At 45.4% G+C, this 27,891-nt stretch overlaps 1 protein-coding gene across 2 annotated transcripts in view; it reads left to right on the top strand.

Moving 5' to 3' along the window:
• AGAP1 (ArfGAP with GTPase domain, ankyrin repeat and PH domain 1) overlaps positions 1-27,891 on the top strand; it is a 321,583-nt gene that overhangs the window by 108,437 nt on the left and 185,255 nt on the right. For both annotated transcript variants that reach the window (XM_058809286.1, XM_058809285.1), the window contains exons 4-6: positions 12,232-12,317; positions 15,843-15,984; positions 19,628-19,762. In XM_058809286.1, the coding sequence (XP_058665269.1) occupies positions 12,232-12,317; positions 15,843-15,984; positions 19,628-19,762 (363 nt within the window). The remainder of the gene's footprint in view (positions 1-12,231; positions 12,318-15,842; positions 15,985-19,627; positions 19,763-27,891) is intronic.

The following is a 27,891-nucleotide window of genomic DNA, read 5'->3' as shown; positions in this document are numbered from 1 at the left end:
CCCCTCTCTCCTTTCCTGAGGGACTATAAATGTGTCAGGCTGTTAAATTGGATAAAGAAGAGGATGCATGTCGGATGTGAAGGTGTCAGCTGCTTGATCAGTTAAGGAAAACCCGAGTTTACTGGCTTGGAATGGCTTCCTAACAGCTAAATTTAACAGGCATCATAAAATCAGTGCCTAATGGGTGAGGTGATGGATATTTGCTTCATGTGCAAGTGGTGATTAGGGCCAGGGGCTGCTATTTCTGCTCTCCTCTGCCTCTAAATGGCTGCAATTACCAGGAAACCTGCCCTGCATCCACATCTCCTGCAGGCCTTGAGGGCTCCAGCATCCCAGGAAATGAATTTGAGCCGTGTAAAGGTGGTTTCAGGTTTCCTTCAGCTCTCCCAGTGAGAGATTTCTCTGTGCCCATCACCACCTCCCCACCAGGAGGAGGAACCTGCACCTCACCCTGCACTTCTCTCTCACTGCCTGCCCCAGTTTTGATTTCTGCTCAGAACTTTTCAGTCCCTCTTGTGTTTGCAACTTGCAAACCTTTGTTTTCTCAAAGAATAAGTTTTTAGAAGGAAGAAAAAGGGCCTTGAGAGTTTTCCTTTGCATATTTAACACACACTCAGCTGTGCTGCTGAGTGACACGTTTTAAATCAGATGTAAGAAAAGCAGCAATGTGTTACCCTGCTGTCAGGGGGGAATTTCAGTACTCTGGGACTTTTCTGTGATGATACAAGAAAGAAATTGTTATAGATACATATTTTAATACTGGCTTTTTGCAAATGTTAAAATGCATTCTGTATGTGTGATGTTACAGTAACTTTGTTACGAAGATCTAGTTTTTATTTCTGTTGTTAATTAAGCTTAGCCATAGTAGTGGAATAGCTGATACAAGTATGAATACCTACTTAGATAACATCTAATAAACATATAAAGAAGATACCTACTACAAATATGCCAACTATCAACACTCAATGTCTGATGGCAGTGTAGACCAAAGCCCAAAAACTGGAGGTGATAAGAACAAGACTAAAGATATTTTTTAAGACTAAAACCATAACCAAAGGATACCCATACTCTAAAAAAAGACCCAAAAAGAAGATTTACTTAGGACATGTGAACTGGTTTAAAGAAAAGTTTACTATGCAAAGGAGTCTCTGAATATACAACAAGCTGATACAAAAGAAAAAGTATTTAAAGAGTATCCCCAAAGATAACAGTGTGCTCTTAGCTGTAATAACCTTTACTCTATGATCCTTATCTCCTATTATCCTTTTTAAATTTTCACCAGAGAGGAAATGTGTTTTTCACAGAAATGATGGGAGATAAGGAATCCTAGGGATTTGTGATCTTCTAAGGACCTTCTGAGCAATTGGAATAAAAACTGCTTTACCTGCTGAAACAACAAGTGAGCTGTGGGAAGTGTTGTGGCTTTGTTTCTCCCATCTAGAATTGAATTCTGCCTGTAGGAGCCAAATGAGATGTGTGCTGTATTTTGAGACTGAATTGCGTGGTGGAATTTGAGACTGAATTCTTTGCAGACCAAGGTGAATTGGAGTTTACAGGAGTAGTGAGTGGCAGGAGGGTTCTATTACTTGTTTGGGTTTTTGTTTCCAAAAAGCCACAGAGGTGTGAAACATGACTTAAAGGCTTTTCCACATCTCTGGCATGTCTGTGAATATTTAAAATCATGTCATGATTATTTCAGTGCTTTGTTTTCCAGTGAGTCTAATAAAACAAAAAAAAAAAAAAAGACAAACTGTGGCCTGGGCTGGGATGACAAAAAAGGAGGTTTTTTTTTTCTCATGTACTCTGGGATATATTTAAGAGTTATATATTCATTTCATGTGGAGTAATTATTTTTAGTGTTTTAAAAAGCATAAAAGCCATCCACCATCCCAAGTAGCTGTTGCAGTCAGGGGAGGTTTCATCTCTCTTTGTGAAGGAACTTACACTAGAAATCAAATTTCCCTCAGTAAAAGATACAGAATAAAGCCTTTAATGTGTTTTTCAGAAAGCTGTGTTCATTTACTCTCTTTCCAAATTTGACCTAAAAATATTTTTATGCTGTTTCAGCCTTCACCACATAACTTTTTCAGTGCCACAGTGAGCAGTGTGTCACTTGAGTGGCAGCAATGATCATGTCTAATATTAAAGTATTAAATGGAGTGTCACCCTCAGCCTTCCCTTTGAAGCATGTCATGAAAATAAGTTGCCAGCCTGTAACAAAAGCATGCATTGATGATCTTCAAGCCTTTTACAAGCTCAAGGATTCTGATTCTGTGTAGAAATTCCATCTTGAGGGATGCATGTCCGTGTTTTTCAGTTTATCTCGAGTAACTATTCCTGTCTGCTGCTTCCTCAGCAATGGGTAATTATGCAAGGAGGATTGAGGAAGAGTGCTTTAAAATTTCAGCTGCTGTTGTTCACATCCTCTTAAGAGATTTTTCTGCTGGCCACAGACCCTTACACAATGTGGATGCAGAAAGTTCAGCCATAATCTATGAACTGGGCTGGCCTGCCAGGTGCTTTCATTCAGGTCTGAGCCTGGCCTGCATCCACGAGCGTGGACCCGCTTCACCTGGGGAAAAAACCCAAAGGGATAACAAAAGGGATAAAACCCTGCCCCATGGCTGGATGTGTTCAAGGCCAGGCTTGGGCACTCTAGGGTGGTGGAATGGGATGGGCTTTAAAGGCCCTTCCAGCCCAAACCCCTCTGGGATCTGTCTTTGCTTGCTGGGGTTGTGCTGGGAGATTTATCCTCAGGCTGGGGTCAGGGTTTGTGTTTTGGGCTGAACAGAACATGGGAGCTGCAGCAGAACTGGGCAGTTTGTCCCCTCTGCAGCCCTGGGGCTCCTGTCCCCTTCTCCACATGGTTCAGGCAGTTCTGCCTGCTGTGAGCAATCAGGTTCCTGAGGCTCCCACTCTCTTCACAGAAGCCATTGCTATTTTTATCCAGTTCATATTTCTCAGATACGTAGGAAGGCCATATTTACTGAACACCCCAATTTGATCTTTGATGAATAAAGGGAGGATGTGTCCCAGACTAATCTGTGAGCTCTGTTCTCAGTGAGCAGCTGGCTGCAGTGGAAATGAAGAGCAGAGAAATGTGTCCTGTGAGGATGTACTTGGTGGTCTCCCTGCAATCACTCATGCCTTTTCCTTCAGCATTTTCTGGAATGCCAGAAAATCCCCATCACACATGTAAGAATTTACACAGGGACGCTTTGCAAGAATCCCAACATGAGTTTTAAAAAGCCACATAAACCTTAAACCATTTTGTGGTTCTTGCACTGCAAAACCCGAGGCAGCTGAAATTTTCTGTGCTGGTTTCAAATCCTCGGTGCAGTTTTCGGGAGCCCCCTCAGCACTTTGGGGTAGATTAAGGTTTCTTTGGGCCTGAAAACCCACAGGCAGGCTCTGTCTCGTGTTCAGAAGCCAGTGATGACTTGGGACATGTGTTTCAAAATTACCTCTTTCCAGTTCTTTGTCTGCCTTTTTGCTGTAATAGCACTGAGTGATTATTTTTATTTGGCATTTCACGCTGACACCCAGCTATAAACCAACACTTGTCTCTTTTTTTGATCCCTTTAAAGCACTGCTGCAGAGGGTTCTCTTGGGCTTTTGGAGCCTTTCAGGCTCAGCATAAAAAGGGGGTGTTTATGCATTCTGCCCTCTCCCCTCTGGAGTCCTTCCCTCTCCTCACCCTCCTGGGACTGCCTGTGTGGGTTAGAGGGAAAAAAATCCCTTTGAAAACCTCTCTGTTCCAGCTGTCAGCTTGGGGACTGCTTCAAGTGTCTCACAAATGAGGGGCTCTGTTAATTAAAGGAAAAAACTCAAGTATTTGCTCTTTAGGAGGTGCTGAGGAAGCAGATTGCCAGAAAAGCTTCCCTTTTAGCTTGTGTTCCCTGAGGGTCCTCGAGGTGTTCTCTTTAACACCTTGAATGGCCAGGGGTTTTTGGGAAATAATGTCTGCAGCATTGGTGTGCTGCTCTGAGGGTTGTGTCTCTGGGACAAGCTGTAAAGCAGATTTATAGAACTTCTCTGACAAATTTAGGCTCTTCACAGGAGTACAAGTGACTTTTCCCAATAGTGGGTGATGCTGCAAGAGGAAATGGCCTCGAGTTGTGCCCAGGGAGGTTTAGGTTGGGTATGAAGGAAAAGTTTTTCACCAGAAGGGTTGTCAGGCATTGGGACAGGCTCTTCAGGGCAGTGGGGGAATCACTGGAAATGTTAAAAATTACCATGTGGATGTGGCACTGGGGACAGGGGTTAGAGGTGGCCCTGGCAGTGCTGGTGGGGTCACACTGGTGATGTGAGAGGGCTTTTCCAGCCCCACCTCCTCTGGCTTTCCATGGCTTTGGGTCTCCACTGCTCCCTGCTCGCTGCTGCTTTTGCAGCCAGTTGAGAGTGGCTCCTGCTGGACCTCCCTGTGCTTTTATTTCTCAAACATTTCTCAAATACTCCTTTTGGATGTATTACAAAATCACAGCCCACTGTTTCACTCTTGATCTCAAAGCCAGGTTTTAATATTTTTCTTTGAGCATGTTCCTTGTTCAGCTTGTATTTGATTTCTTATTGTGAGCTTCCCCCCCCCCCCCCTTCACTGAATCTGTTGTTGTTATGGGAAGTTGTATCAAAAAGATATATTCACAGCATTTTGAATTCTCACAGACCCCTCAATTTGCTGTCACCAGGGCTTTGTTGCCATTTTAGGAAGGGTAAAATTCTGATTATGGTGTAATCTCTGCTAAGTCCATTTTTAACTTCAGTTGCTATTTGTGATGTAAAGCTGCAATGAATGGACAGGTATTGGGGGACCTGTGTGGGTATGAAAAGCAGAGGGGTGTTTGGAAAGATCTGAGATGTGTGCATCAGTGCTTACATTTTGGGCTGTCTTGGTGAGCTGTTTAGGGTTTGTTAGTGCACATTGAGATTTAGCAATTATGTTGGAAGCTTGTGAGGTCAAGCAGAAATTTTGAGCAGTTGAATTTTGTGTTAGGGTGAAAGCTGGGATGGGTTTGCCTGGAAGATGAAATGCCTGGGAAGCCAACTTAGAAGGAGCTGCAGCAAAAATAAAGGATGATATTTTAAATCATGGGGCGGCCTTTGTGAGGAACTCTGTTTGGAAAGTGGTGTTTTGGGCTGTGTTTAAAACTGGAAAAGACTGGTGGTGGAAAAGGTGGGAGTGTGCTAAAGTGGGATCACATCCTGCCTGAAGGAGATGACTTGCTGTTTTTTTTTGTCTCTGACTGCTTTGATAAAAATAAGCTTTTAAAATTAGACTTGTGTATATACAATTAGTGGGTGTGAGGTGTAAGCAACTCTCTGCACCTGCTGTCAGTAAAATAAACCAAGAGAAGGAAATTAAAAAAAAAAAAAAAAAGATGAAAAATGAGCTGTTGGTAGAAATGGGAGCAGTGATTGAATTGTGGGTCCTTGTCAGCTTGTGGCTGCCAATATCCCTGATATTGGGGAGGGTGGGTGGATGTGAGGGCTCTGGGGGGGTTCCAGAGGAGGGGCTTCCCCACAGGTTCCTGGGGGTTGTTTTTCCTGCCCTTTAATCTGTCAGAAATGCTTCTGATCCAGGAGAACACACAACATGTTCAGCTTTTCCCTTGCTCAGTGCCACAGTTCTTGCAGTGGTGTCTGATGAAGATGGGTTCCTGCTTCATCTTGGACTCAGGGGTGTCTGAACCCAAGGGTTATCCCTGGAATTGGGATTTGGTGCTTTGTATGTCTGCTCCCACTTGATGTTCTTGCCTGTTTACCTGGGACCGTAACAATTAATAACTGGAAAGATGGGAAAAATATTTCCCTTGCCCTAAAATGGGATCAGCAGTTTATTTCTTACTAAGAACTCACACCTCTTCTCCCTTCCTAGTCTGCTCCCCTAAATAACCAGGGTGCACATGTTTATTTTTCTGCCTGGGTGTTTTGCAGGCAGATTTTGGTCCTTATCTGCCATGGATGCCCTGTCCTGATCAGCACAGGCTGAGGCTGGCGTGGTGACACAGACTAGGGACAGGCTGTCCCCTTCTCTGCACTCTGCAGGAATTCCCAGCTGCTTTTCTCTCCTGTGCCAAAGGTTTTTGCCATCCTGCCCCATCTTTCCACAGCTGCTTTGTCCCCACTTTTGTCCCTGTGATGCTGCTTTTATTTTTCCTCTCTATTTCTCGAGCTCGTTACGGTCATGTTGAAGTACAATCCAATTTTCTCCCATAATTGCAGTCCCTCCTGCTTCATTATCTAGAAACTAAATAGCCTGTTACTTCCATCTTCTAGGTTATTAATAAAGTGGGTGCAAGAGGGTTGAAACTGCTGCAGAAACTTGGATTACTATCGTGCTGCTCCTTTCAGATGAGTCATTTGATGGGGACAGAGTGTGCCTTACCTCTCTGGCTGCACTCACATTACAGTGATTTTTTTAAGGCTGGCCCTCTCTAATTGGCTTAGCCCAGCCTGCACTGGCTGTCAGGAGCTTTGCAGTGAAAGTGGAACATGGACTGCTCCTGAGTGAGCCCTGTCCCTGGGTAATGAGGGAATCTTAATTGCTCAGAGGCCGGCTCTGCTTAGTTCCCATTTATCTTGGTGGTTAATCAATCAACTTCCTCTCCTGCTGCATGAGATAAAACACTGGATCTAGCTCAGCCTGTTTATCATGGAATCCCAGCGTGGTTTGCCTTGGGAGGGACCTTTCAGCTCATTCCATTCCACCCCTGCCATGAGCAGGGACACCTTCCACTGTCCCAGGTCTCTCCAAGCTCATTCCATTCCACCTTCCACTATCCCAGAGTGCCCCAAGCCCTGTCCAGCCTGGCCTTGGGCACTGCCAGGGATCCAGGGGCAGCCACAGCTGCTCTGGGCACCCTGTGCCAGGGCATGCCCACCCTCACAGGTTTTTCCCATTGTCCTATCCAACCCTGGAGGTTCTATGCAGCTTGAGGTAATTTTTATATATTTTTGAAGGGTAAGCTTTTTTTTCTAAACAAAACCCAAAAAAACCCCATTAAAACTCTAAAATTCCATTGATCTCCATTCAAATCACAGGTTTTGGAAGCCCATTGCCTCTGCCCTTCTGGAGAGGCACTGCAAATACATCAGTGAGTGCCTCTCAGAATTCAGTTGTCAAATGTCATTGCAGCTGCCCCTAAAATTCCAGCATTGAGCCCTCTTTCCATGGAGTTGCAAGATGATGTATTAGCATCTGTATTGGCAGTTTTAGGTAAAGATCAGATGATAAGATGTAATATTGCATTTATAGATGGTCCCTGTGGGGGTACCTTGCCGTAATTGGGTATGGTTTGATAGTTCCAGGGCCTCTCCATGGATTTCCTGGACTATATCCTAAACCTGTTGAGTAAAGCAGATGGTGGGGGTTGAAGAGCTCAGTCTAGGCTGCTTTTGTTGGCTTTTGGGGTTTGTTTTACCCAGGTAGTGTTTGGAAAGGGGGTCCAGGGCTCTTTTTGCAGCTTCAGTCTCGTGTGGCAGCGATGGTTCCTTGGTCTTTGATCCTTGACCCAGCTCATCTGCTCACAGTTTCTAAATTGTTGTTTAGCACAGTGGTTGTATTCAGGAAATGCCCAAAATCATAGAATCATGGAATATCCTGGGCTGGAAGGATCATTGATCCAACACAGACACCCCAACAATCCCACCCTGTGCATCCCTGAGAGCGTTGTCCAAACCCTCCTGGAGCTTTGGCAGGATTGGGGCTGTGCCCATTCCCTGGGGAGCCTGGGCAGTGACCCAACACCCTCTGGGGGAAGAACCTTTTCCTTTTTTTAAATTTCTTTTTCCTTTTAAGGCAATGCTGTGAAAAACATTTTTAAATTAGTTTATTTCAATAAAAAAAAACGTGAGTAGCTAACCAGAAGACCACTCTGTGGCCATCTGTTTGAACAGAGGATTTCTGAACGTGTTTCCCTGAAGAGGAGCCAGGTTCTTGGCACTGATGGGGGGGGAAAAAAGGAGAGAACGTGCATGTGTGAGACAACTGGCTGCTGTTGTCAAAATGCACATGTCACTGGGAATATGAAATCCAGGAGCTGCCTGAGTCCTTCAGAGCTGCCTCAGCCCTCCCTTCTGTCTTGCCCTGCCACAGCAGACGTTCAGCTGCTGCCTGTGCCTGTCGTGTGGCCAGCCCCCCGAATTTATCCTTCTCACATGACTAAATAACTTCATCCCCGTGGCAATTTGCTTGAATAAAGAGCCTGGTGAGCACAGTGGGGCCTGGGGATGCAGCAGCAAAATCAGCGGCTGCTCCGCTGAGCAATTACGCGCTGGAACGGCTCTCGGTGAGAGGAGGGGGTGGCCAGGCTGTCAGAGCCTGGATTAAAGCCTCCATGCCCAGAATTCCCCATGTCATACCCAGCTTTTGTTACAGAGAGCACCTCTGATTGCCAGTGTGTGTGCAGTGTTTAAATTGAATTCTGATTTTCGCTGGTTCATTTCTGCGCCGCCGCCGATGCCGGGCGCTCACCTTGCGGAGGGTCGTGCATGACAATGAGATCAGGAAGCTGTGCTTGATCCCCCTCTATTCAAGTTTGTGCTGGGGCTTCAGCCAGGGCTGTAAATTGCTGATGCACAGCATTTATTTAGCTTTGTGTTGCTCAAAGCTGTGTATTCACGTGGGGCATTTTACAGCAGCAGTGTGGCCAGGTGCACCTGGGAGAGCCAGGGTGGTTTGGGGGCTGCCTCATGAGTTTGGGCACAGGGAGGAGATTTGTCACCTGCAAAAATCCTGTGCTCATCTGACAATGAGCCTGTGGGAATGGCTACTGTTCTAGCCCTGGAAAGCTGGGAATAAGTGCCTTGAAGTGCCTGTGGTGCCCCATCCTTTGGCCACCAGTCATCCCCTCCCCTGGCAGGTACATCTGGGAGCTGAGCAGCTCCCTCATTAAAAAGCTGCATGTGTCATAATCCTGATGGGACCAGAGCAAAGGCAGCCACCTCCCCTGGGAGTGGTGCTGTGGGTTTTGAGCTCGTTCTCTGTGTTATGAAGGTCATTTCTTTGTTCTCAGTGCTGTTGGTTTAGACAGCAATTCCTGGCTCTGTCACACAGGCAGATATTTAGGAAAATAAGGGGGTATTTTGTAGCCCTGGGAGAGTGTTTGGCTTCCTCATGGGTTGCTGTAGTCCAGTATTTGAACTGGCTGATCTCTGTAATTCCTCTTTGCCTGTGGTGCTTTACAAACCCCTGGATATATTAAAAACAGAACAAAAAAAGAACGTGGTGCTGTCCAAGCTGAAGCACCCCAAAATTGCTGCCCTTGCCCAAAGTGCTCCTGGGTCTCATCAAGGCTCATCAAATCAAAGGAGAAGCAGTTCATTGTTTGCCTTAATCCTACAACCACAGATACCTGCAGGGTACAGCCTTGCTCTTTCCATTCTTCACTGTTTATGCTTTTGTTTGTGTAAATTCGTGATATTGAGGTCGGTTTTCTTAATCTCTGTCCTGGGCAGCACCTAATTTTGTGCTGTGCTCATGATAAGGGCTCCTTAATGGTGGAGAAGCACAAGTTATTAGGGATGAGTCCTGCTGTGAGCTGAGATTTGCATAAAATAATTCTTACTCGAGGGATGAGCGTGAGTTTGCTGTTCCATTTCTGAGCCTTTGGATTTGTTTTGAAATATTTAGTGCAGCTTGGAAATGCAGGGCATTCTTTGAAACAGTTTGGTTGGAGGGGTGTTAAATTCAAACTGTTTGTCATGAAATACTTCCATCCAAACAGAAATCAAGGATTGTGAGGATGTGCCTGTTCCAGCTAATGAGCACATCCTGCTTTCAAGGGTGAAGAAGGCACTTGAGCAGATTTGAGCTGACTGTGGCTGTTGGCTGCAGCAGGGTGACAGCCCTCGGTGAAGTGGGACAGCACGTCAGGATCTGAATTTAATCCTGGAAATAACAATAATTGCACTGAGCTCCACGCCCAGTGGTTTTGGGGAAGGCAAGGAGCAGGTCCCCAAGGTGATCATTTAGTGTGGATTCACACAGGAGAAGAGCTGTGGCTAACTTGCACTGCATTTATTAAATTCAATGCCCTTTTCCAAGCTGCTCACAACAGTCAAATCATGAAGAGTAAATCTCGTAGGGCTCACGTTTGTGAGCTGTACACTCAAGTATTTTTTTTTTATTTTTCAATTCTCTGCTTAAGCTTTTAAATCCACCCTGTCTGTACCTTCTTTGTGCCTCTGAGGAGTGTTTGAAGGTACAGTGAGGCTGGCAAGGCATCCTGTTGACCATGGGAATAATGAGTTGGCTCCCAAACGCATTCGGTGTGTGGTATTTTGTAATTAGCTGGGGGAACTTGCAGTGTTTAAAAAAAAAAGGAAATAGGAAATGGCAATTAGGCAGAACTTTCCCTCTCTGATCAGGCATACAGTGTATTTCCATTGTTACTTGCAGCTTTAAAGCCCCTCTCTGGAGGGCTCTATATTAAGTAATTCATCTTAGTTAACACTTCATTGGGAAGCTTGTTTAATCGACAGCGTACAGAAATAATGGCCTGATTAATAGAAATCCAGTTCCTGAGAGCTGAGGCTGTTTCCTTTACAAGTTCTACACTTGTTTGGGATTGTTCTTTTCAGGTTCAGTAATGATAGATATCTATCTGCCACTTGATCTGTGAGGGCAGGATTGAAATCCACTTTGTGAGTGAGATAATGAAAATCCATTCGTGGCTCTTCTGCTCCTTCTGTGTCATTAAACAACCAGAAATGTGATAGTCTTCGTTGCTGCATGCTTAATACTGCTAATAGGATAAGTTTATAAAGAAAAGATTTAACAAAAAACCCCAGCACAAACCCACAAAAACCTCTAATTCTTACATCTTTTATTAAACACAAAATGTGTTTAAACATGCTTGAATGTTGCTGTGGAGTAATCTTGGTTTGAAGGCTGCTGTTGTGGTTGGGCTGGGGGGAATGGTGGGTCTAAGCCAGCATTGGGTTCCCCTAAGGCAGCAATTTTTGTGCAGATTGTTGTGTTTTGAGGATCAGTATTAGTCTGAGAGTGCTGACTTACTGACTTACTTGCTAGGGGAGCTTGTTTGGAGAGCAAGGCAGAGCTGTTGGCTCTCTACCATTGGTTTTTGTGGAATGACACATTTTGGAGCTGGGAAAACGGGCTAAAATCAGAACTAATTCCGGTTTTTACAAATAGGACAAAGAGAGAAGTTTGGGGTGTGTAAGGGATGTGTTTTATCTCGGCATGGTGAGCTCAGCTGCGAGGGTGGGTGATGCTGAGCTGGAGGCCTTGGGGGCTTTGGGGCTTAGGTGGGGAGATAAGAGTGGGTTTGCTCCAGGAGAGGAGCCTAAATGCCTCCCCAAGCTTAGGCCAAGCTTGCTAATCCTGGCTTAGGCTCTGCCACACCAGAAGCCCTAAATGGGATTTGGCATTTCTGAGAGAGGCAGCAGAGTGCCCAAAACACGCTTTTAGCCCCAAAAGCAGCAATCCCAGCCCTGCCCTGGGTGGTGGCTGAGTCCCTGTGAGCCAGAGTGGGGGTGACAGAGCAGTGCTGGGCTGGGAGCCTCCTTGGTGGTGCCAGGCACCTCCTGATGTGCACTCCCTGGAAATGCAGGAGCAGGATGTGGTTGGAGGCTATGGCTGCCCTCTCTTTGTCCAGATGTCCAGAGCAGGTGTGGGATTCCTCCCAAGCCAGCAGCACAGGCTGCTCTGCTGGTTTAGCACATCTCTCCAGAGGCAGCACCATCGTAGCTTTTTGTCTAACATGTGTGTGGTACCTTCCCCTAACTGTGGTGTGTGAGTGTGGAGCTCTCATCCCATAACATCCCACTCTTGTGTGCTCTGAGAACTGGGCTTCCCTTGGGGAAATGCTGGGTGCCACAGGAAACTGCTTTTGGGGAGGAGACACCATGTTTGTGTGCACTGCCTTTCTTACAGACACTTCTGACAATTATTAAAAACAAAGGTGACACATACAGGGTTTTAACTGTATGTATCAACCCAAGGACACCTAACGTGGGATGTAATGCAATTCCTGGCTTTTCCCCACTATCTATATATATATATATATATATATATATATATATATATATATGTATATAAGGCAAGTACAGGCCTTAACTTGAAGTAATTCCCATGTATGTGCATATAAACCTCAGTAACACTCCAGTTGCTGGTGAATTTGCAAAGAGCTTTTGTTTCCACAAGTGAAGCCTTTTTCTGTTGTGTGTTCTGTCCCTCTGCTGTGTGTAACCAGCTGCTTTGTGTGGCAGGTGGGAGATTCAAGAAGGAGATAGTGGTTGATGGCCAGAGCTACCTGCTGCTGATCAGAGATGAAGGAGGCCCTCCAGAGGCACAGGTGAGCCCCAAGCCTCCCTTCCCTTGTTTTTCAGAACTTCCTTTCAAAGAACTGGCTCTGCTTTGTTCTGCCCTGGCTCCTTCTCATCTTCCTGCCAGGAGAATTCCAGCATCACCCTCAGGTGGAAAAGATTTTGTCCAGCAAATGGTTGGGATTTCAGCTACGATGGATGGATGAGTGTGTGTAGTGAGTATTTGGGATTCTGACTGAGCCTGTGCAAGTCAGGATATCCAGGTCATTTACACTGAATTCCCAAGCATTGTGCTTCCCCTGGTGACACATCAGGATTTCACAGAAGCACAGGATGGTTTGGATGGCAGGCCCTTAAAGCTCATCTCATTTCACCCTGCCATGGCAGGGACACCTTCCACTGTCCCAGGCTGCTCCAAGCCCCATCCAGCCTGGCCTTGGGCACTGCCAGGGATCTGGGCACCCTGTGCCAGGGCCTGCCCACCCTCACAGGGAGGAATTCCTTCCCACCATCCCATTTAACCCTGCCCTGTGGCAGTGGGAAGCCATTCCCTATGTCCTGCCCTGCTCCAAGCCCTTGTCCCAAGTCCCTCTCCAGCCCTCTGGAAGGAGCCCTGAGGTCTCCCTGGATCCTTCTCTTCTCCAGGTTGAACACCCCCATCTCTCCTAGCCTGCCCAGGGCACTGGCTGTGGAGAAGACACTTGGGGGTTTGAGTGCTTGACCCTTACTCTGTTTTGAGTAAGACTTTGCTCATGTGCTGCTTAAATCACCTCAGATTTAACATCTGTGCTGTCTGCAGCAGCATCCTTGTCTTGGGCATCCTCCTCCTCCACCTCTCCTCACCTGGGCTCTGGCAGGATTTCCTGAGTGCTGGCTGCTGCTGCCTGGCTTTGCCCAGCTCTTCCAAGAGGGATCAGCTTCCAAACAAGCAATAATGGAGCACCAGGAGCTGCCAAACAGCTGAGGGGGAGCAGTGCCAGCAGCAGCAGCAGCAGCAGCTCGGGTCTGAATGCAGCAGCACAGCTCCAGGAGGGTGAGAGCGTGGGGGAAGGTGCCAGCACAAAGGGGAAGAGAAAAGACGAGGAGGAAATGGAGGCTCAGAGAGACATCCTGGAAGGAAGGAAGGAAGTCACAGGGCAGAATAAAGCACTGGCACATCTGGCAGCAGGAGCAACAAGGACAGCTCTGTCTGGGGCTGGCAGGGATTTGGCTGGAGCAGCCCCTGCTTTCCAGCCTCTGATGCTTAGAGAACATTCACTCATCTAAAATGTGAATAGTGCAGGTGCAAAGGTGCATGCAGCAATCTGAGATGGTTTGTGCCTGGCTTTGCAGAGCTCACAGGAGCTGGCTGCAGGCTGATGAACAGCACAGGGTGTGCTCCTGGGATGTGCCAGGTGAATTTGGGGCTTTGGCTGCTGTTGTCCAGTGGAAGGTGTGGACAACAGCCACTGGGCTGGTATGAGATGAGCTTTAAGGTCCCTCCAACCCAGACCACTCTGGGATTCTGTGGTGGCTGAGATTTGTTCTCCATCCTCGTGATTTGCTGAAGAGGTCTGAGGTGTCAGTGCTGTCTCACCTTTCAGCATGAGGCTTTCCTGTAAATTCCCGTTGGAGTTTTTGGGTGTCATTTCAAGTTACATGTCTATTAAAAATGTTTAATCTGTTCATTAATTCCTGCAATGAAAAGTTTGCTTGTGTGTTCATGAATAACTGGGATTGAATTCCACCTGCAGTAATTAAGGAGCTGACGTGGAGTTCTGGCTCTGGGTCATGGGTATTCCCCAGGTTACTGTCCCCTTCTTTTTGGCAGGGAGGGAGGAAAAACAAACTTCCCTAAAGTCTCTATTTGTGGGTCTATGATCTCTCCTTTCTTTGCCTAAGATAAAATGTTTCAAAGATGAAAATAATTCAATTTCCTATTGTAAAACCAAATTAACCTGGTGACTGACCTACAATGAGCTGTTGCATGTCAAGTTTTAAATTTCAAACTTCTTTTACAGTATGGTTTTGGGCTTGCCTTGAACTAACAGCTCTGCTCACTCACAGTAATAAGTCTGAGAGTGGATTTCTTTACCAGCAGCTGATTTATCCTTGTTTCAAGCCATTTCCTGCACAGTACTCTGGATGAGACATCCAGGGTTTCCAGACCTTGTGTTCCCCAAAATTCCTTTGGTTTCTTTGTAGCACAGGTCTGATCTCCACAAAGATTAAGCTGCATTTCAATATGAAAAGTGAAATAAGGACTTCCTGGAAATGTTTTGTGTCTGCACGAACTGCACAGTGTAAATCTGTGGAGTGTTTTGAAATAATCTTTATTAGAAGGCTGCTGTACACACTGCTCAAGCATTCAGAGGGTTTAGAGAGACTGTTGGCTTCCCAATGGATGCCTTAAGGACATTCCCAGTTGTTGGGAAGAGTCCTTGGCATAATGCTGCTGAGTCCAGTCAACAAAAAGCATTTTATAATGAGACCCAAGCCCACATCTCCCAAATAATGATGCTGCCTCCAGTTCCTGTGGTTTCATCTTCTGGTTTGAACAGTTGAACAGTGTGGTGGTTGACCTTATTCTGGCAGTGACTCTGCTGTGTGTTAACCAGCCCTGTCCATCCCCTCTGGAAGTTTGTCCTCCTGACTGTCTTGAAAACCTCAAAACAATTTTTTGGTCTATTTTTACACCATAACAGGACAGGCAGTGTTTGGTTTCAATACAATCATCATGAATATGCAGAGCCTTTCCCCAGTGAACCTCTGTGTTCAGTGTGTCCCCTGGCACGTTGTAGCAGTAATATAACAAAGCATGAAAATCCCCTGGCTGTAGCTTGTTTCCATTGCTCTGAATTTGGGTAGGAATGGAGTCACTTAGGGGAAAATAAAGGCAGTGAGGTAAGCTGGAGTTTTTCCTGGTGTCCTGTTCATGTTCACTGTTGAGTTAAATGTCTTCATTCACTTGAGAGCTAAGAGCTTCTCACTTGCATGGTAACTGAGGAGCACCTGCATGTCTCTCAGCAGGTTCCTGATGCCAGGAGAGCAGTTTGCTCTTCACTGAAAGCACAAGGAGGCCCTTGGTGCTGCTGCCTCAGCTGACAGTGTCTGTATGGTGGAGAATTGCAAGGCTCAGGTTAATGGGGTTGGGATGTGAGAGTTCCTAGCCATGCCTGTCCTGGCATGCAGGCAGATGGCAGCGTGGGGGCTCAGCCAGCTCTGCAGATGAGTGCTGCTCCTTTCAAATGCACAGAGCCAGCAGCCTCAGCCTGCTGTGTTTGCTGGGCATCAAACCCAGTGTGCACTCACAGTAACTGGTTACACAGCCCACTGAAGCAGGGCTGCTCATGTGGGGAAATGCCTTGTGTATCCCAGATCCTCATGGTGTGCAGGGTGATGACATTCATCATTTTAGCAGCTGATCCTGACCCTGTTGAGGCCTTTTTGTGTGTGAGTTTTTCTGGTGTGTATTTCCCTTGCAGGAAGGTAAGAACGTTTCTCTCTTGGTTTTCCTTCCTTCCCCCTCCTCTCTGCTCTTCTCACAGTTGGCCTTTCCCATTTTTCCCCTGCAGTTTGCCATGTGGGTGGATGCTGTCATCTTTGTGTTCAGCCTGGAGGATGAGGTCAGCTTCCAGACCGTTTACCACTACTACAGCCGCATGGCCAACTACCGCAACACCAGCGAGATCCCCATGGTGCTGGTGGGCACCCAGGGTAAGTGCAGCCCTCACTCCCAGCTGGAATGCTCTCAGCTGGCCCTTTCAGACCATATTGACTCTTTTAGGATGGCAAAGCCATGTCCTGTCCTTTCCCCCTTGCTACAGGGCTGTGGCATTGCAAGGACAGTGTTTGAGGTGAGGGGAAAATGTCCTGGCAGCCCGCTTGGAGAGGGAGAGTGTGGGACCTCAGCAGAGAAGAAAGAGGGGATGTTTAGGTCAGATATGCACAAGAAATTCTTCACTCTGAGGGTGGGGAGGCCCTGCAGAGGTTGCCCAGAGCAGCTGTGGCTGCCCTTGGATCCCTGAAGTGCCCAAGGCCAGGTTGGATGGGGCTTGGAGCAACCTGGGACAGTGGAAGGTGTCCCTGCCCATGGCAGGGGGTGGAACACAATGAGCTTTAAAGTCCTTTCCAACTCAGACCATTCCAGGATTCTATGGCTTGCAAGGCAATTTTAAATAATATTTTCAACGTGTGCTGGTGGTGGTGGTTTTCTTGCCCAGCAGGGAGATGCCCTCGCTGAATTTGGGCAGGTAAATCAGTTGTGTGGGGAGGTTCTGCAGCCAGACCAGTTTTCCATGAGCTTGGCAGTCTGGGAGGGTTCAACACCCTGGCATTGCTGAGAGGCAAAAGGGTGAGTGAGAGGTGGGAAACCTCCAGCAGCAGGGTAGGAGGCAGAGGTGAAGCCTGGCCTCAGGCTGTGACCCTGGGAGACCTCTGTAAATCAAGTAAAAATGCAGCTTTTTGCCACCTGAGCCCACCTGTCCCCCCAGTTTTTCCTTCTGAAATAGCAGCTGTCCTGAAGGGAAATACGGAGGGGAAAGGTACCCAAAATGTTTCAGTTTCTTTGGCATTTGAGTGGTTTTTTGAGTATTCTCTGCCTCCTTGTGCCAGCATAGCCCAGTAACATTTCACCAGTTTCCCATCCTGTGATTGGTTTGCTGCATTGGTGCAGCTGAGGCTGTTCTGTTCCTGACCATGGAATAATAAAGGTTGAGGAAAAAACTTTTAAATCACCAAATTCAGCTGTTCCCTCAGTACTGCCAAGGCCAGCATTCAACCATGTCCCTCCACACAACTTTTACGTCCTTCCAGGGATGGTGACTCCAGCACTGCTCTGGGTTGTCCAACCCTTTGGGCACAATTTGAGGCCATTTCTCCTTGTCCCGTCCCTTGGGTACAGAGCCCACCTGGCTGCACCCTCCTGCCAGGAGCTGTGCAGAGCCTGAAGGTCCTTCCTCAGCCTCCTTTTCTCCAGGCTGAGCCCCACCAGGTTGCTGTTGTGTGTTAGAGGTGTTGTGAATTGTTCTTGGTTCAATTTTGGGCATTCTCCCTGTCACTGTGTCCCAGTGGTTTTGGGGGTGTTGAAGCTTTTTGGTGTTTTTCAGCCACGTGATGAGGGAGCATTTGGCCTTCCCCTGCCTCCTGCCAGGGGTGACAGCACAGAGGGGATGTGTGGGCAGCAGGGAAGGAGGAATCACAGCCCAGCTGGAGGGAGGAAACAGATGATAAGAAGGAAAAGGGGAAGTAGGAACAGAAAAAGTCTTAAGACAGCAGAAACCCCACCAAAAAGCAGAAAGGAGCTACTTTGAAGGGCCACAGTTTGGGCTTGAAGCTGGAGTTGAAAAGGTGAAGGGGAAACATTTCTCCAACATTTTTATTTCTTTGTGCCCTTCTGACCCCCTTCTGGGATATGGTTTGGGGTATGGTTTTCCATCTCCTTCCTGTTACTTCCAGAAAAGGAAAAGTTCATTTTCTGTTGCAGCATTGATGCAAAGGGGATTTTTAAAAAAGGTGAAAATAATGCTAACTCTAGGAATAAGCATCAGGAAAAACCGCAGCTTTTGGTCTGTGTTTTACAGTGGAATAAAAGATTGAAATACATAAATACACTTGTTAAAATACATGTTTCAAATAAACCTTTCATATCATAGAATCCCAGAATGGTTCGGGATGGAGAGCACCTTAAAGCTCATTTAATTCCAACCCCGTGCCATGGGCATGGGCATCTTCTACTAGCCCTGGCTGCTCCAAGGCCTGTCCAACCTGGACTCGTTGGTCGTGTCAGGTATTCCTGGAATGAGATGTGCAATGAAATCTTTCCCACAGCATGAACACTTGCAGACGTTCTCCCCTGGCTTCCAAGGGCAGCTCAGTGCCCCAGGCTGAGCCCCCTTGGAGCCAGACTCAGGGGAGCTGTAGTGTTCTGGAGCTGAACCCTCCGGTTCCTTTCTGGGCACATGCTACCAGCGCCCTCTGCTGAGAAATGACGGGCTCCTGCCTTTCCTAATTGCTGCTCTATTTTTGTTAATTGGCTCTGATGAGGAGGTAATGACAGCAGCAGCTGAGGTCTGGTCCCGATGTGCCCGGGGCAGAGCCTCACACACAGCGTTGCAAGAGGCACTGAGTCCATGTTTAGGGGTTTTTTTAATGCTTCTTTCCCAAAGAACAAATCTGTGTTGCTGCTGTGGGTGGTTACAGATTTTAAGGAAGGCTTTCTGGGCAGCTGTGAATGCTGAAATTATTGCCTGTTGTAGAATCCCAGAATGGTTTGGGCTGAAAGGAACCATGCAGTGCCATCCCCTGCCATGGGCAGGGACACCTCCCACCCACTATGCCAGGTTGTTCCCAGCCTGGCCTGGAACACTTCCAGGCATGGGGCAGAAGAGTAGCACAATACTCCTGGGGAAAAAAAAAAATTCCTTTTCAAGGTCTGTTAATAAGATTATCACTTCAGATAATATCACCTTTGTATACAGAGTTCATCACTATGATGGAGTGGCAAGGAAGAAGCTTCTCCTTCGTCTATTCTGCTGTAAGGTTTTTTCAGCTCCTCTGGATAAGCTCTAGAAACTAAAATTTCAGCTTTCCTGAGAAGAAGCTCTTGGAGAGAATTACCAAGTATGATAGTTTAGAAAAATACAGTTTTTATCAGCTTTGCAGTATGTTCCCACAACATCTCTGGGTGCCTTTACAGCAGTTTGAGAAAGTAATTTACAATTAAGATGTATTTCTTTAAAATACATCATGTTCAATATTTCACACTCTATAAGTCACTAATACTTACAGAGATGTAAAAACCATTTGACATGTTTGTACTAATCACCCACTTGTTTCCCTAAATATATTTTACATCAGAGTTCATGCTCTTTCATGTGATTGTGTATTTTTTTTTTTTTTTGCAATGTCTGAGCTCAATATATGTATTTAAGGAAAGCAAAAAGCCTTGGAGGGTTTCCCCCTGGCTTTTAGAATCAGTGTACTGGTAATTTTAATAAGGAATTGTAAATCAGAGTGATGTACACCCTGTTTCATGGTTTGTATTTAAATTCACTGCTTGGTATCAGTCAATATGAGAAAAGCTGGCCTGAATTTGCACTAGGGGAGGTTCAGGTTGGATATTAGGGAAAATTTCCTCATGGAAGGGGTTGTAAAGCATTGGAACCATCCCTGGAAGCGCTCTAAAACCACGTGGATGTGGCACTGGAGGGCACGGGTCAGTGGTGACCGTGGGTTGCTGTTACACTCGGTGATCTCCGTGCTTTCTCCCACCTTCCCCACCCCTCCTGAGACTCTGTGAGCCCCAAGCTGGTGTTTCCAAGTGACCATTAATGGGTGTTTTCCCCCTGTGGCTCTGCAGATGCCATCAGCTCCACCAACCCCCGTGTCATCGACGATGCCAGGGCCAGGAAGCTGTCCAACGACCTCAAGAGATGCACTTACTACGAGACCTGCGCCACCTACGGGCTCAACGTGGAGAGAGTCTTCCATGACGGTACCGCTGCCCTCGGGCACCCAGCACACCACCCCACCCTCGAGCTGTCCTCTCTGAGTAGTGACCCTTTGGGATAGCTCCGAGATTTGCCTGCTCAGTTAAAGAAAACCCTGATTTTTGGGCATTTTTGTTGTGTTTTCTAAGAGAGCTCCTCAGCTTTCTAAGATGACTCCTTAACACATCACATGTGCATGATGTGTTCCCCACCAGCACCTTTAGTCTCAAGCATCTTAAGCTATTTTTAGTCCTTATTTAATTTTCAGTTTTCTTTGGTGCTTGCTTTATGGTAGCAAAGTTTTCTCTGCTTTGGTTTTAGTGCTCGTGGAGAGGCTGAGGGGCTGTTTGTGCAGAGTAGCTGAAAATGCGACGTTTGAGCACTGTAATGTTCATGGGGTGTTAAAAATGGAGAGCTAGTTGGGAAGGAATTGTTCCTGTGAGGGTGGGCAGGCCCTGGCACAGGGTGCCCAGAGCAGCTGGGGCTGCCCCTGGATCCCTGGCAGTGCCCAAGGCCGGGCTGGATGGGGCTTGGAGCAGCCTGGGACAGTGGAGGGTGTCATACCCCAGCAGAGGGTGAGCTTTAAGCTCCTTTTCAACCCAAACCATTCTGGGACTCTCTGAGAGTCCTGTGTAGGGCTTTTGATCCTTGTGGGTCCCTGTGAGATCAGGATGTTCTATAATTCCGTGGTCCTTGAGTTGTATGAGATGGGATCTGTGCCCCCTCTAGTGGAATTGCAATCAAGTGTCCTGGGGCTTGGCTGGCTTCTCTTCTCGCCATGCTCCTCTCGTAGCTGAATGTGTCAGCCCCTCATCACAGCAGCTTTCTCTGTCTAAAAACCTCCTTAATTAATTAAATTTTAATGCTTCTCAGAGCCCCTGGTTCTGGGGGTTTTTGTTGCCAGCTTCCCATTGCAAAGTCCTGCTCTGCCTGTGCTTACATGAGGCAGTGTCACAGCAGCAATAGGGCGTGAAAAGATACTTCAAATAAAAAAAAAAAAAGGCAAAAATACCAATTTTTATGTGGAATAAAAAGGAGATATATTCTAATGTTTACATTCGAGGGGAAAAAAAAAAAGTGGTAATTTTTGCGTGGGACAAAAAGAGTTAAAACATTTGTACATTTTATGTGGAAAATACTGACCTGCACCTCTTTTTTACCCATGCTGTTGATCAGATTTCAGAGAAGAGCATTTCAAGCTGCATCTTCTTGCATTGCTCCCTGTTTTCTGTTGAACCAGTTGCAAAAATTACTGTTTTGACTGCCTAGATTTTCTATATTGATTAGGAGTTTCAAAGAGCCATTAGGGGGTTTTGTTTAGCACATTTATTTTGGAGTGCTGGCTATAGTTAGATTGTTAATTATATATTCCAAGTCCTGGTGTTTGTGGCTCTGTCTGCAGCCTCCTCCTTGGGTTTTTTTTCCCTTTTCTCAGAGATTTGGAGAGAGAAGGCTCTTGGCACAAAGCTGGTGTGATAAACTTGTAAGCTTTCAGGGGGCTCATTTGTCTCTCTTTGGTGGTAAGAAAGAATTGACAGGGCTCATGTGTTTTAAGAAATATCAGGGAGTTGTTTTGCCCTGGTGGCAGCCAACCAAGTCTTTAATATTTGCCAGCTAATAGGATTAGAAATGCTTCTGTATGAATGGGTTACACTTGCCAGACACGTCTGGGACCTAATCCAATTCCTGATAATTTTTGCTGTTTGTTTCAGCAGGAAACAAAGCAACTTCTTAACCCCATTAAATGGGGGGGTATGAATGAGCAGTGCAAGCTGTTAGTAGGGAGCACTTGATTAAATGTCTCTTGGTTTGTGCTGCTCTGGGGTGTTCAGGTTCAGCATAGCTGTAATGGTTTTTTTGTGGTTCACATTAGTGGGATAATGGAAGGTGTCCCTGCCCTGGGAGGGGTTGGAACAAAATAAGCTTTAGGGTCCCTTCCCATCCAAACCATTTTGGGATTCTCTGATAAAAAGAGAAATAAAATTCATCTGAGGATGTTCCAGCCTGCAGACTTTTCTTCCACACACACCTGGTGGGTGTGGACACCAGTTCCTGGTTTGGGCTGCTTTGTTTGCAAGCCTATTTTAAAATCTCTTTTCTGGTTTCTGTGTTGTGCCTTGCTGTGATGTAGACATACCTTTTGGAGGAAGAAATTGGAAATGGCATTGAAGAGCCTTTTACTCCTTCATTGCACACATTTTAGAAATTAAATTTCTAATTTGTCCCCTGCAAGCAGCTACTGAACTTAGTGGTCATCTGTTACGATTCTTCTGTGATAACTCATTTCCCGTTTTCTCCACAGCTGAGTGGGAAAATAATTTAACTTGAATGATTATTGTTATTATGAAAATGCTACTTTATTCTCGAGTTAAATCCAAATACCTCATTTCCAACGCTTCATTACAGCTGATAAGCTCACTATTGATTGTAACAGAGATGGAATCATAGAATCACTTGGGTTGGAAAAGGCCCTTAAGATCATCAAGTCCATTGGTTCATATTTTGTGAGAGGAAAGCTGAGTAAAGTGAAAGCCAAAGTCCTCCTTCACATTCTGCTGTTTTAGAGGCTGTTTTTTAACCTTTAGCTATGTCCCACTGAGGTTTAATCTCTCATACTGTTGGGAAGTAAAACCTGAATTTCAGGCTGAAGTAAAAAAGAGGAGTTCCGTGTTTCAAGGATTTAGTTTAGTAATATATCCAACGTTGGAGGATAATAAATCCTTTCTTATTTTTGGTGTATTAAATAGTTGAACAAAATTGCATTTTAAGAATTAGATAAAAGCTAATAAGATCCATTTTGCTTCATATTCCCAATTAAGAATTAGAGATTTTTTTCCCCCCTGCTTATCAGAACGGATTCTATCAATGACATTGAAAATGATTATTTTAATACTTCTTGTCAGCACAGTATTGTAATGACTGTGTACTGCCCCAGGATGCCTTTTTAATGGCTTCTTGAATTAGCTTGATGTACCATTAATGCATGAGAATTGCTTTTATTTCTGTTCATGGTGTATTCAGAACCACACATCTTGCCCTGCTTTATGTTTGGATTTTCCCTGACCCATTTAGCTGTGGGCCATGCGAGTCTCTGACACCGCAAAGGAGCAAATGTTCAAATATTTAGAGGATAAAATTTTACTATCACAGGGTTTGAAACAAAAGGGTTTGAGTCTAACTTGGGTTCAGAGTTGAGTCTCTGTAGCTCAGCAGTTCAACCAAGGGGGTTTTACCTCATCTAGTTGGCTGTAACACCCAGATTTTGATCTAATATTGCCCAAAATAACAATAAACCTGTGAGTATTGAGGCAGGAGTTGCAGGTATGTGGTGGCAGAGGCCACTGCTGCCTCACAATTTGCACTTTGATCTGGTGCTGCCAGTATTTTTGGATGATTATTTGCAAATTAACTAGTCTTTTATTAAGGAACGTGTCCACTCTGTGCAAAAAAATCTACCAGGATATTTTATTTCCAGATCCAAATAGTATTTAGTGTGGTGTTGAACAAAGGTGTCTTAAAAGGAGAACTTCAAAGCACCATTTCTCTGTTAAGGAATGGGAGATGACAAATTAATCCTGCTGGCATCGAGGGGAAGGGCTGTCACTTGCCATCAGCATTATCAAGTCAGCTTTTATAGATGTGTTTTCATTAGGAAATGTTCATCAGCCTAATGGGAAGTAAATAAAAAGGAAGTAAATGGGACCCATCCTGACAGCTGGTTTGGGAAGATCAATCTGCACTTTGGCACTGGAGGTGGCCTGAGGGATTCTCTGCTTGGGGAGCTGGGCTGGTGGGGACCCAGTGCAGGGCAGGATGAGCTGTGGTTCCTTCAGCTCGGGATTGCCTTGGATTTCCTTGGATTGCCTTGGGTTTCCTTGGAATTCTGTGGATTGCCTTGGGTTTCCTTGGGTTTCCTTGGATTTCCTTGGAGGTTTGGCTGAGGCCTCCAGGAATGTGGCACCTGCAGTGATGAGCTTCAGGATGGTCACACATGGCCTGGATCAACCTGCTGACTCTTCCATGCTTCACAACCGCTGGGAAATCGATGTTTTGGCTGGTTAGATATTTGTATCTTCCTGGTTTGTTTGTTTCACGTTTTTCTAATGAGAAAGTGACGTGAGGGAGTCAATTTCTTTTCCTCAACATCATAGTTTAGCCTGGAACAACAAACGCTCAAGCCGCGTTCATTTTAAACCCCCCCGTTCATTTTAAGTCCTTTCAGTTTTAAGTTCGTTTTGAGGCGTTTGTTTGAACGTAAAATTAACGTTTTGATTTTATTAATCCTCGGGAATAACGGAGCGCGGCGGGAGCGGCCGCCAGGGGGCGCCGGAGCCGCGGCGTGAGGGACCCATGAGGGGCCCGTGATGGCGGCGGCGCCGCGGAGCCCTTCGGGGACATTCAAACGTTCCAAAATCGGCTGGGAAAAAAAAAAAAAACAAAAAAAAACCGTAAAAATCTGGTCACCTTCGTCTTTGAGGTGTTTCTGTTTGTGTTTTATTCTGAACTTGCTGCAGCTTTACCCTTGCTCATGCTTTGCCCTTACACTTAACTTTATCCTTCCTGCCTGCCTGTAACTCTTATGGGCCATTAATAAATGAGAAGATTTAGTTTGGAAACAAGAATTTCACTCGACCTGTAACTCTTATGGGCCATTGAACAACAAGAAGATTTAATTTGGAAACCAGAATTTCACTCCACCGTTCTTTGGGTTATTTTGATGGCTGTTTTTGTTTGAACAGATATTTTTTTCTGGTTTCCAGATAATCCCTCAGCCCCATTCAGGAGATGACAAGCTCTGGTGCCATAAATCAGACTGCATGTTGTTGTAGCAAGGCCCAGTGTGAACTAGCAGGATATTAACCAATATCCAGATATTAACCAATATCTGAAATTTATATAACACAGGCTTGAAATGAGCTGTGTGAATTGAGCATTGCCTGGTGAGACAGGTGTGAGGAAGCCTTCATCCTGGGGAGCAGTTGGCATCAGTAGGATTGGGCTGGAAAATGGATCCATGTCCTTGGATTTCTATTTTCTGACTGATTACCAAATTTCACATTTTACACATTACCATTCAAAAATCTTTTTCTGTTGTCCCTGAGAACTTAATAGGTCTCTGTGCAGTTCCCCTCGTGCTTGGTGCTGTCCAGTGTTGCTGCCATGCTGTTTGGTGGGCACAGACTTCATCTTTTTGCCAATTTTTGGGTGAAAAGTGCAGCAACTTTGCAGGCTTTGAGGACATTGAGACTGGTACTGCTCTATCAGGTTTTTCAACACTGCACCTGGATCCACAAATGTGTGAAGGAACGAAAAGAGGTTTTCCAGTGACTCGTCTGCATCCATTTTTTCAAGCTTGGAATAAAATAATGGGATGAGGAGCTGTACTCCAGGGTATGGAATTTTAAAAGTGCTACAATGAGCATCGAGGAATAGAATGATTTAATGCCAGTAAAAGTTCCAGAGAGGTTTTGATTTTAGCTCTGATGTGTCATTCAGTAGGTGACTCGTAGAAAACCATAATGTCTTGCAGAACTTTTTATGTGACTTTTAATTTTATAGTGGTTATTTCATGGCACTTCCTTTAAGTCTTAATTTGAAGTGTATGCAGTAAGGCAGGTTACTCAAAACCTAGAGCAGAGCTGCTGATTCTCTGCAATAAGTAACAGCTGTTAAATTTTTTGGAGAGCACAATAAATGCAAGACCTAGTTCAACATTGATGAATTCTTCATTAAATGGCAGCAAGAATGTTGATCAACATCTCCTCAAAATGCAAAAGAATTCAGGTTTTCAGTAGTGAAGATTCAGAATTAGTCCAGTAAAGTCATATTCTAGAATGTAAACTCTTAATTGAAATCCTGGGGCAGGAAACAAGGTGGTTGTTTGGGGGTAAATTGCGGGTTTTTTTTTTTAATTTTACATGAGAGAAGAGGCAGAATCAGTGTGTTTGACAGACTCATGTGTGTTGTGCTTGGCAGATAAAGTGTTATAAACACATTTGTGGAGTGTCTGGCAAGCAAGTAGGAATTGTTTCCTAGAAACAGAAGCAAAAAATTCTGGAAGAAGGAGGAAGTTTGAAAATTCCTTATTTTTCAAACCTCTGCTTTTCTCAGTAAAGACACCAGGAAAGGCAGAACAGAAATAAGCCATAAATAAATGTTGTCATGCTGCAGTTCCTGGTGGAGCTGAAAGCAGCAGTGACAATTTCTGCCATTCTTTTGGAGCCAAGGGAGCTGAACAGCAAACTGACAGCACAGCAGAGCTGCTGGCAGGGCTCAGGCACGGGCTGTGTCCAGAGGGGAGGCTTTAAAAACAGACAAAATGAAATTCTGCTTGGTGATACCTGTGAGTAGAGGTATGCTTAGAGTGAGGATGCTTTGGCTGCTGCAGAGGGAGTGACCACAAGGTTAGTGAGGGCCAGGAGGGGCTTCAGCAGAGCATGACCCCCTCAAAGTGCCAGTTTGTATTTGCTTTATCACAGCCAGAACCTTTATCATCCTCATGCCTGCTTTATTTCTGAGTGTTCTGTGTAAACTGTGCCTCGTTTGCTGCATTTTGGGGGATGCTCTGCTTTGCCCAGCATATCTCTGCCTCTCTTCCTGCTCCTGTGCTCTTTGTTACACTTCTGTGATTGTGGTTTGATCATTTAATCTGACATATTGACAAATCTTAAAACCCATACACCTCATCTGCCACTTTGTTTTCTACAGCTTCTCCAGCAGGCCTTGACATACAGAGGGCAGCATGAAATAGCTAAAGCTTGATTTTTCAATTTTTTTTTTTTAGTTATCCTCAATATGTCTTCCCTTGGCTGTTGGTTTTAAGTGTCCTTTGTGGATTTCTGTTTAAATTTGCTTGCAAAAAAAAAAAGGAAAAATAAAAAAAGCTTTGCTGGCTTAATATTGATGAATGGAAGATGAAGAGCTAACCCACGAGATGTGTTGTGTGAAGACAGAAAGGGAAGGCAGAATGCCCTTTCTGTAACTTCATTCTGTTCTCGATGTGTTTAGCAGCATTTATTAAAGAGAATCCCACTTTGCCCCCTTATAATGAAGAGATGCTTTTGTCTGAGCTATCAAACGTTTAAAACTGGTGTAATAAACATAATCCTTTTGTAGCCTCCTCTGTTGTGCAACAAACACATTTCTAACATCAAAGTTGATTATTAGCATAGCTGCTTCCTCAGAAGCCACTTCCGAAGCAGCGCATTGCAAATCGCTGCCTTTCAGCTAATCCCCATGCATATGCAAATCCCATCGAGCTGTTTGCTCAGCCCGGATTAGCGGCGTGGATTCAGCTCCAAAAGCCTCCCTGGATGCGGGGGGTGCAGTGTGGGGCAGGGCACACAGTGCTGGCATTCCCCTCGGAATTCCTGCACCAGCAAACCTCCAGCCGAGCTTAGGAGATGCGTTTTTCCTTCCTCCTTCTCTATAGAGAATCTTTAATTGTGTATGATGAACTTGGAAATGGAGGGTTAGGTCTGATGAGGTGGTGCTGCACAAGGCAAATGTTGCCCACCAAAGCTGGGGCTTCTTCCTCTTCCTGTAGAAGAAAACCATTGTGTGGTTTTGGTCAAATATCTGTACAACTTTATCTGTAGGCTCCTCCTCTCATTTCAGTTTCTGTTGTTGGCCAGTCTTAAACACTGAGACTTGTTCTCTGCATCAAACTCTTCCCTTTTTGCTTTTCCTTCTCTTTTACTCTTCACTCTTCCTTTTCTCTTTACTGGAGTTCTGTGCGAGCCAGACACAGCAAGGTCAGGTCGTGCCTGCTGCAGGATCTGGTCAGTATTTTGTGGAAAAAACAAAATCCAGCTCAAAATCATTTTGTACAATGCAAAATCTTGCTGCAGGATCTGGTCAATACTTTGTGGAAAAGACAAAATCCAGCACAAAATCATTTTGTGCAATGCAAAATCCTGCTGCAGGATCTGGTCAGTGTTTTGTGGAAAAGACAAAATCCAGCACAACGTCATTTTGTATAACTCAAGAGATGAATCTGCAGCACTGAGCTGTTTTTGAACAGCTTCTGTAGATTTTGGGTACTTCTTTAACTTGGTCTTTGCAGAGGTACCAGTCTGGGATCTATGTGGACTTGTTTCAGCAGTGCATGCTGTGTTTTGGTGAGGAAGCAAGC

The sequence above is a fragment of the Ammospiza caudacuta genome, chromosome 8 (genome assembly GCF_027887145.1).
Source record: "Ammospiza caudacuta isolate bAmmCau1 chromosome 8, bAmmCau1.pri, whole genome shotgun sequence".
NCBI classification, from domain to species: Eukaryota; Metazoa; Chordata; class Aves; order Passeriformes; family Passerellidae; genus Ammospiza; species Ammospiza caudacuta.
This window is presented reverse-complemented; position numbering and strand designations above follow the sequence as displayed.